Source organism: Maylandia zebra, linkage group LG4, assembly GCF_041146795.1.
Source record: "Maylandia zebra isolate NMK-2024a linkage group LG4, Mzebra_GT3a, whole genome shotgun sequence".
NCBI lineage: Eukaryota > Metazoa > Chordata > Actinopteri > Cichliformes > Cichlidae > Maylandia > Maylandia zebra.
In genome coordinates this window covers 34,775,970-34,786,109 of record NC_135170.1, presented here as the reverse complement: position 1 = coordinate 34,786,109, position 10,140 = coordinate 34,775,970, and the positions used below count along the sequence as shown (strand labels likewise).

Genomic DNA, 10,140 nt, shown 5'->3' with positions numbered 1-10,140 from the left:
TAAAGAGCCCCTGCTCACGACAGTCCTGTGTTTGTATTGCATATTGTTAAAAGATGGCATTTAAATTATTTTTGTATTCTCTTGGAGTGCACCTTAAGTTTTCTTATTGTTAAAGAAAAAAGTACATTCATAAGAAATAATATTGTTTGGAGAAGATAATAATGTACCATCCATCCGGCATTTGTCCAAGGCATCCTGGTCAGATGTTGAGCCAATACTGAAGGATGCAGCTGTCACTTTTAGAAGATGCTTATTTCTGCTACTGGTATCTTGGTTCTTATTCTTTCAGTCACTACCAATAATGACGAGGATACTGGTGAGGTCACAAATGTAGCTCAGCTCAGAATCTGTAAAACAAAGGGCTGGTGTGACAGGACAGGATGGTAGTAACAGGGTGAGACAGAAGCCAGACGGCTAAAGGAAGATTCGTTCATGCTTATACTTTTTTGCAAATGTATATGTGCATGTTTTTTTGTTTTGTTTTTTAGTAGAGCTATTCATTTATTTATGACCTCATTATTTTGGCAGTGCTGGTCCCCCCTAGTTGCCTTTGCAGCTTCGGTCTCCCTTCATCTGTCTGCAGGCATCCCTGGCTCTGTGGCCAATAAGACCACAGGACGAGTGTTGTCACCAAGTACTTGCTCAAAAGAAACCTCAGGGTTTCTCAGTGGAAAAAAACCACTTGTTGTTTTCACATAACCAGACAAGGAGCTGTGTGATAAAGCTGAAACTGTGTGGATGTGTGATTTAAAAAGAGATCAAGAAGCATGTTAAATATTCAACTTCTTTGTCTGCTTACTTCAAGTTACTTTTATTTCTGCCAACCCAAATGTGAGTTTCAGCTTTTTAAAACAATTTTATAAAAACCAAAATCACTTTCCAACACTGGGTGGCAACAGAAGCTTCATCATGTGATCACTTTTTTACTGAGATGACGTCATTAATGGTTATTTATATTAACCATTGTGTTTTTTTTTTTGTATCAGTTACTAAACCTGTGCTTAAATTTAAGTCCTCTGCAGCCGCCCCCTCACAGTCTGTCGCTTATGTTTCCCAGGGTTAGAAAAGAAGGGCACTTGGCAGCGTCCTTCACTCTGATTGGGTAAAAATTTCACTTCCTGTTGATGGGGTCAGAGGTCGGAATGACTGGGTCAACTCTGTCCTTTTGCAAAGGGATTAAGGAGGCCTATCTGATCCTGGTTAATCCACCCGCACATCACTGGAGCATAAAGCTTTTATACACACACACACACACACACACACACACACACACACACACACACACACACACACACACACACACACTGTACCCTTGCTTCATATCTGTGCTGCATGTTTTGAGTCCACACACTGACAGCAGATTATAAACATGAACATGTGACCGTCACTGACATTAGCGGCAGTCTGGTTAAAGTGATACATCTCTGTTTTAAGAAATACTTTTATTTGCTTTTAGAATGAAATCTATTAAAAGACTGATGTCAGTACTGTGTGTTGGTAAAATCTAACTTTAATTTTATTCACACTTGTTTTTGGAGTTTACTTACTTATATTAGTATTAGTTGTCTGTGCTGAGCAGTAGAGTTGACTAAACTCATTTAAAGGTAATAATTTGTATTAAGAATACTTCCTCTGTGGTGAGAACAAAGACTCACTGGGCTGTTGATGTTTCACCTCAGATCTTTGATTTAGTCTTCACTTCACTATGATGTGTTTAGACGACCACGTTTGAGACTTCTGCAGTGATCAGTAACTTTAATAAATCCAGCTTTCCTGTTGTCTCTGCAGCGTATGGGTCACAGAAAACAGAGAACCCTGTCTCTGAATCGTAAATATTGTGTACATGCTATAAAGTAAATATCCAGCCCATTTATAATGACGCTTTCTTACGTCAGCATGAATTTCTTCACTATAATTTAGCTAAAAAATATATTTATCTGCCCTGCGACAGACTGGCGACCTGTCCAGGGTGTACCCCGCCTCTCGCCCTATGACAGCTGGGAAAGGATAAGCGGAAGCGAATGGATGGATGGATGGATGGATAATATTTAGCTCTTCCACTCTTGTTTACCGGTACATTAAGTGACTTATCCTGTTATGCACACTAAAAACAAAACAATGCATCAATCCTAATTTAAGGTTAGCTAATGTTTTAAGACTCTTTTTAAGTTTGTATTAAAGGTTTTAATTAAAGCCAGTCTGTCGATTTTTACAGGATAGCTCGATCTGGTTAGACAAACGAGTTGCCAGAAATTGGAAAACAAAACAAAAACATAAACTTAGAGTGATGTACTTAAGAGTCAAATCTTAGAGAATACTTAGACTAAGTTAAAGTGTTTATTTAATCATTTTAGTTTTCATTTTTGAGCACTGCTGGGAAAAGACTTTGAGCATCAGATTCCAGAAACTGGCCTGAAACACCTCCTCATGGTGCTGCAGTATAAATAGACAGCGACTCTTTAAGATTCCTATATTTAACTGTTAACTGTGGGATGATTCTGAGACTAACACAGAAAAATTCATCAGAATGTATTAACTGTTTTTCATTTAACTTATATAAAAAGTAAAACCTCTTATTGGACGATAAATTCTAGAAGAATTGGTGCGTATCCTCGTGAGAACCTCGTGAGATTCTAGTCGCTGAGGAAAAAAGTATCTTCCAGATTAACTTTTTTGTGATTTCCTGCCCTTTTGGAGCTAAACAAGATCACCAAAACACATGAAATATCACTGGAAAGGCCACAATGTCCTCTTTTTAGCACATCAGTACTTAGTGGGGTTGCTCAAATAACTCAAAAGATAGAGACCTAAAAGAAATGTCCATTACAGAGGACATAAGTGAACAGGCTGGGTCTCAGGAGGGTGGAAACAACATTTACTCCACCCCTGTGACCGTGCCGCTAACTGTGGTCTTTATCTGCTCCGGGAACCTGTTTAATGCTCAACAGTCCAACAACCTCACTGTTCATGGCTTAACTGGGACACAATTTTCCCATCGCATCTCATTCGAATCAGGACAATAACCCCGTCCACTGGAGACAACAGGAGAGAGCTGTTTGACCGGTTTATTGGTGTCAGGTTTACTCTGTGAACACGTGTCAAAAGGACGCACAAAGACGTGGCCTCGTTGTGAAAATATTAAAGTGATGGAACAACAGAACAGCTGAGGTCATCACAGCTGCTGTAAACTAGTCGCTGTAAGATCCTAGTGATAACTTTTATAAACCACTTTGCAAAATAAATGAACATTTGTTGAGGTTTAATGTTCTAAACATGGAAAACAGGATTTCTAGGTTTATCCACTGAAGGGCTGTTTTTCATTTGATACATGATCTCATCTGATAACACCAAAACCAAAAGTCTTACAGAATCAGTAAATCTAAACTCGTGTAACTCAGGTAAGTGATGTGAACACAGTAAGGTTTCTGGGCTGATGGCAAAATACAGAACAGTGACAAATTAAATAAAAACCAGTGAAACCTGCGAGGGAAGGCTCGCTGCCTCCTGCTTCATCCTGTGAAGGAACGCTTCCCTCTGCTGTTTCGGGGCCTAGCAGGGCGTTGGGATGAAGATGACATTCATCACTAGCTCTGGCCTTCACAGTCACATGATCTCAACCCAGCTGACCACAGGTGGGAGATTTTGGTTCAGCACTTTACTTTTCCTTTAATTTGTCACTCACCTGTATTGGATGGTTCAAGTAACAGAACAGGATTCAAATGTTGTATTTTCACATTTCAAACTACCAAACACAGCAGAAGTGGGATGCACTGATACGTATCCTGCTCTAATAACTTATAATGAGCCCTCTGGGTTCCCTCCAGGCCTTCAGTGAAGTAAAGTAACCTTCTAGTAATGGTCTAACTCTTCTTCTTGTGTATCTGTATTGATACAGATGTTTTCTGGTAACACCGCATCTCAGGAAACAGGACATCAGGTCAGTCGCTTCTTCTCCACATAAACGTGAGGTTTAGGTTACGTTTGCACGCTTGTAGGGGCAGGAAGGGAGGAGGTAAGGAGGAAACATCTGTAATTCTACTTGTGCATCAATCCATTTATGATCTCCCACCAATCCAAAGTTGTGTCCAACTAGCAGCAGGCTGCCCAGGCCAGGTGTTCTTAGACCAAATGAGCTATATAATCTCTCCAAGAAGGTCTAGGTCTAGGCCAGGGTCTCATCCCAGTTGGGTGTGTCCTGAAATCGGCCAAAAGGAGGTGCCCAGGACACATTCTAGCTGGATGCCCAAACCATCTCAACTGCCTCCTTTAAAAAGGTCCCCACCACATTTCTAAGCCACCTGATGCAAGTAACTGACAGTCATCTATCTTTACTGTCTAACTGCTCACCTGCCTGCTCGATCCTTCATGTATATTTATTTTTAATATTACTTATCTAGTGGCATTAGCGGGTATTCTTTTAAATTCTCAAGTTTGATTACTTTGACATTTACTGAGCACAATCACACAGAGTGAACCTTTCTGAGTTTTTATCCTGCAGATACGTCAGTGCATCCCAGCGCAACTACGTTTTTAATTGTACATACACACATAAATATACAGCAACACACATCTTTCGTAGCATTGATTGTAACTGATGGCAGTCACCAGTCAGCCAAACACATCTGCAGACTTGTTGTCAACAGAAAAAGGCACGACTGGTATAAAGCAGAAATATCAGCCCTTGAAACTGGTCTCAGGAGCTCCGCTGAGCTGCAGGCTCAGATCAGATCAGGAACCAGTAGCTGTGGCTCGATATGTCAGATAAAACGTCCCCGTTTATTTCAAGTGAAACCTGCGATGTTTGAAGTCGAGACGTCACCACAGCTGCAAACATCTGCTGTTCAGCTTTAGCCCTGCAGCTGCTTTAGTGCTGATTCATCGCTGTTTGCTTCACTTTGGTCCAGAGCAAAAATAGACTATATTGCCAAAAGTGTTCACTCACCCATCCAGATCATTGAATTCAGGCGTTGCATCACTTCCATGAGCACAGGCGTGTACAGCCAAGCACCTAGACATGCAGACTGCTTCTACAAGCATTAGTGAGAGGATGAGTCGCTCTCAGGAGCTCGGTGAATTTCACCGTGGTACCGTGATAGGATGCCACCTGTGCAACAAGACCAGGCATGAAATATCTTCGCTACTAAATATTCCACAGTCAGCTGTTAGTGGTTTTATAAAAAAGAAACGTGGAAGTGAGTGAGAAAGAGAGCGACTCAGCTACAAAGAGGTAGACCGACCTGAAATCACAGGTCAGCGGATGCAGAGGTGCATAGTGAGCAGAGGTTGATCGCTGGTTTCCATGGCAACCAAGCCTTGCATCACCAAGTGCAATGCAAAGGGTCAGATGCAGTGTGTAAAGCATCTAGAGCAGCAGAGATGTGTTCTCTGAAGTGATGAATCAAACTTCTCCATCTGGCAATCTGATGGACGAGTCTGGGTTTGGTGGTTGCCAGGACAACAGTACTTCTCTCACTGTATTGCGCCAAGTGTAAAGTTTGGTGGAGCGGGGATTATGGTGTGGGGTTGTTTTCAGGAGCTGAGCTTGGCCCTCAGTTCCAATGGAAGGAATTCTTCATGCTTCAGCATACCAAGACATTTTGGACATTTTCATGTTCCCAATGTTGTGGGAACAGTTTGGGGATGGCTCCTTCCTGTTCCAACATGACTGCACACCAGTGCACAAAGCAGGGTCCATAAAGACGTGAATGAGTCAGTTTGGTGTGGAAGAACTTGACTGGCCTGCAGAGTCCTGACCTCAACCTGATAAGAGACATTTGGGGTGAATTAGAGCCGAGTCTGTGAGGCAGGCCTTCTCATCCAACATCAGTGTCTGACCTCACAAAGGTGCTTGTGGATGAATGGTCAAAGGAAGGAAGAAGAGCAAATACTTTTGGCAGTATAGTGCATCTCAGCAGCTTCTTGGTGTGTTTCTAAGCTCCCTGAGGTTGAATGGTGACGACCAGCAGCCTCATTTGACCCAAAAAAAGTCTCAGCTACACATTAAATAACCTGATCTAATGAGTTTAAATGAGCCTTCATGCTTGCCTGAGCAGGAACCAGTTTAATGACCTTGACCTTGACTCACAGTGTACTCGAAGTAAATATAATAACAAGTTTTCACACCGAATGAACCTTTGCAACGAGAAATGAAGGACAAGCTTCATGTTGTCGCTTGTGCACAGCTAAATCGTATGATTTACCATTGCTTTATATAAAGATGCAAAATAAGGGAGAGGGTTTGAAGAAAAGTGAGCAGAGCTGCGGGACTTTTACCTATGGTTGCTCCAAAAAGATTAAAAATGCATGAAAAAGGACGGACGCTTACTGAACCCTGAGGCTGACCCTTGTGGATGTTACCAGACTGATCTAACCAAAACTGACTAAAGAGTTCTGGGTACCAGCTGGAGTACTGCATTAATGTGTAGCTTTAGAAGATTCTCCTGTAGCTGTGAGAGCCTTTAAATTGGTACGCAAACAACATCATATTTTCATAAATCCTAAAAACGTTCATCGCCATAAAAAGAATCAATAAAACACGCTGGACTCATAAACTTCCTTGACAGACTCCTGCCTGTCAATCAATGCCCTTAATTTAAAAACTCGCCTTCAAAATCTACATCAGTCAAACCTTGTGACAGACAGTGAGAGTATTCAGTGATTTTGCTTTCATTCGCTCCTCAGCTCTCATCGTGCTGGTTTAAGTGGAGGTAACGAACTCTCGGTCTTTCCTCCACAGCTCAACAACCTGAATGACTGAAGCGGCTTCCTCTTCCATTCCTTCCTCCTCGCTTTAGTTTTCCCGTTGGGTCTTTTGCTTCTTCCGGGCCAGCCGGGCCTCACGCATCTCCTCCAGAGTTTTACGTGGGTCCATGATGAACGCAAAAGCCACTCCGGCCGTGCCATCGCCGTTCTGCCGAGAGAAGCACAGGAAGGTGGCCCAGAGGAAGGCGCAGCAGCCCATGAAGGCAGTCCGCATGTACAACGGCATCAGGACGAAGTTGAGGAACTAGAAAAGTAGAAGCAGAGAAGAGGACCATCATGGAAAAGGGTCTTCTGAGAGGTTTTCCTGTCAGTGGGGTGCACACTGTGATTCTGAATCTACACACTTCATGTGAAAAAACAACAACATTTACCAGTAAATAATATCAGACAGCACAGCAGCAAAATCTCTGATTTTTAGTTCCACTCCTCTGAGATTTTTATTTTTTCTGACTTTAAACAAATAAAAATGAAAACAGGCTCACCTGCATGAATGGCCAGTACATGAGTCCAGTCTGAAAGAGAAAACAAGACACGATCAGAGTTTCCATCTCCATGCACACCTGAGAGGATCCCAGGGAGAGGCCAGGGATGAGTGTAGAACTGAGGCGAAGGTGCTGTGATTGGGATGCTTCCGTTCATTAAAACATCGCACACAGAGCTGCCAAACTGCACGCAGCAACATCTGTTGCTTTACTATTTAAAACATTGGTCACTGTGGATCCTTCTAAGGTTAGAAAAGAGGACATATCTCACTCGCAGTTTCAATCCACTCACTTAACGCAGCTTGAAATGGAGAGTCAGCAGCAACGCCTGCACAACTGCACTTCAATTAGTGTGTGCAAATTATTATACTCCTTAGAGTATAATTTACACAAAGGTGATAAAGCAGAAAAGATCTGAATAAGACAGAGATAGAAGGGAGACACGCCAATCTCAGAAAAACAGTGAAGCATGGCCACCAAACATGGTTAGAGCTCAGCACTGAAGCTAAAAGACTGGGGTTAGAAAACGTTACATGAAAGAGAAGTTAGGTTTAGGTGTGGGTTACAAGTTAACAGAGGGGGAAGTGCAGCAGCAGCATCCTCCTCTGTCACACTGATCCTCTGCATCTCCTCCTTCACTACATCCATGAACCTCCTCTGAGGTCTTCCTCTTCTCCTCCTGCCTGGCAGCTCCATCATACTTTGTCCAGTAGATCCTCCCTCCCACCTCTGCACATACTCAGACCACCTCAGCCTCTCGAACTCTGAGCTGTCCCTCTGATGGACTGATTTCTAATGGTGCTCACTTTTGTTGTTTAGTGTGTGTGTGTGTGTGTGTGTGTGTGTGTGTGTGTTTAGTCACTGTTTTTCAAGATATTGTATTATGCATAACTGTTGTCTGCGTGTGAGGATGGATGACTCACGACTGCAAGTACAAATAAAGCAACCCGAAGCTGTTTTACTGTAATCACAGCAACATGACACTATGAGTCACACTTGGCAGGACGTCAGCTCCTGAACGTCCTGAAACCCACTGACATTTTTATCCTCTGGCTGAATTACCCCGCGTGCTCTCCTCCGGGCGCCGAGCCCACTGCGCAAAAGCAGAAGTGCCGGTGGCGTAATCTACATTAATCCGGTTGTGAGCTGGCAGCGGCAGAAGCTACCGTGTGTGAAAGAAAGGCGACTTTCCTTCGTTTCGCGCCGCTGCTGAAGCGCTTCTCACCTTCCAGGTGTTGAAGAACTTTTCCCTCCAGTCCTCAAAGACGTCCTCCTTTCCCTCCAAGAAGCTCACCCCTGCGAAACAGAGAGCAGGTTTAAGGCACGGCTTGGGACGTGCGTCTTTACGCACAAATGTAAAAACTATGGAACAAGACCTCACCTTGAACACTTTAGTATTTGACTGAGAGACAACCTTGACCGGAAACCACTTCACCTTCACACTCATTTAAGATGTTAGAGTTTCATTCACAAACTGACACTCTTTAGATTTTATAGTAATGGTTTGTCCCGATTGTCCAATTATCACTCATTATCAGCGTCATTCTGCGTCTGCGCTCTGGCTCCGATGGCTGGTTGACATTTATAGTTGGAAAAATAATCAATAACTCTCATATTTGATGTTCCGACTAAAGATAATATTTGCTGGCTTCAAACAAAAGCGCACTGAAGGGGGGGGGGGGGTGTACTCACGCGCTTTGCTTTAACACGAAGCAAACTCTCAGTTCTGTAACCCTTAACGTGGATAAAATGAAAGCTGCCCATCTTACCGGTGTAGAAGACACTGGTGGCCAAAGGCGACGCGAAGCTTTGGTCCAGCAGCAGTTTGCGGAAAACCATCCCGGCGGACTTTCCAGGGAAGCGCCTCTCCAGGGCGCGTAGCCAGAAGTAGTTAAAGTTTCCCTGGAAGCTGATTGCCACGATGGCGACATTGCGAGTGTGTTTCCAGTCCATGTGCTCCTTCTGAGCGATGAGCTGGTGGACTAGGTCACCGCCGGCGAATAAGCATCCGTACAAGGTGACATTAGCCAGCCAGGGGAATCGCTTGGCGGCTTCTTTGAGTACAGCTCTCCTCATCGTCTTTGGCACCGACGGGGACGCAGGTGCCTACAGAATGACCTGCCCTGAGTGGTTTCACCTCAGCAGTCAGGATGCAGGCATACCGGTTGGATTCGTTTGGCTAGGCCCTAGTGCCAGCCTACTGGACGACAGGACGCAATCCATCAGTGCGCCGTAATCTGGGAGGGATTACACGTTTCCGCTGGCAGCAGGAATATCGCACATCATAAGATCTCAGATGAGAAATGCCCAAAAAACTCCCCGAAAAATGCAATGCATAAAACCTGCCATGGCTTCGCTTTGGTCACGGTAAATTTAAATCCAGATCATTCTTTCTACTTCCCGTGAATCAGGTGCGTCTCCAGCAACAAATCCTGCAGGTCAAGCGCTAATCTGCTCAGGCGTACATCCCGTCCAACTGCGTCACCAACACAGCAGCACAATTCATTTAATTTGACCAGATTCCATTAAATGTAACATTTTACACGCCAAATATTTAACAAAATTACTCGGGAAATTTACATGTAATTAAATTATGTAAAAGTTAAGAGTTTGGGCAGAATCTTTCTGAGTGTACAGCCAGGTAAAGACTTCAAATACTATGGAGAAAAATGTAGATCTCTCATTCTGAGGATCCTTAAATAGATTATCCTCTGTCTTTTCTTAAAGGCCTGTACAGCCAAAGGTTTTCCCTAATACTGCAACTAAATCAAATAAAACCAGGAGTTGTCTGGAAAGACATCACGAAAACTTGAATGATGGAAGGTTGTGATCCAAATGCCATATCCATTACAGAGCACTAGAGGGCGACATCTCTCCACACTGGGGCTGTTTTCCT

The 10,140-nt window shown here is 43.4% G+C and overlaps 1 protein-coding gene across 1 annotated transcript; it reads right to left on the bottom strand.

Moving 5' to 3' along the window:
* Window positions 1–4,470: 4,470 nt before the first annotated feature.
* Window positions 4,471–10,054, bottom strand: mpv17l (MPV17 mitochondrial membrane protein like). Its single transcript, XM_004556402.3, has 4 exons — window positions 9,014–10,054; window positions 8,470–8,540; window positions 7,245–7,274; window positions 4,471–7,006 (listed from the first exon to the last, which is right to left on the bottom strand). The coding sequence occupies exons 1-4, from the start codon at window positions 9,318–9,320 to the stop codon at window positions 6,791–6,793; spliced, it is 624 nt and encodes a 207-aa protein (XP_004556459.1). The 5' UTR covers window positions 9,321–10,054; the 3' UTR covers window positions 4,471–6,790.
* Between the last annotated feature and the right edge of the window lie 86 nt (window positions 10,055–10,140).

Bases quoted from the DNA above. Each gene is read 5' to 3' on its own strand.
- mpv17l (XM_004556402.3), bottom strand. From the start codon at position 9,320: ATGAGGAGAGCTGTACTCAAAGAAGCCGCCAAGCGATTCCCCTGGCTG. The intron at 8,541-9,013 runs GTAAGATGGGCA...TCTGTTTCGCAG, and splicing joins CACCAGTGTCTTCTACACCG to GGGTGAGCTTCTTGGAGGGA. The intron at 7,275-8,469 runs GTGAGAAGCGCT...TTTCTCTTTCAG, and splicing joins AGTTCTTCAACACCTGGAAG to ACTGGACTCATGTACTGGCC.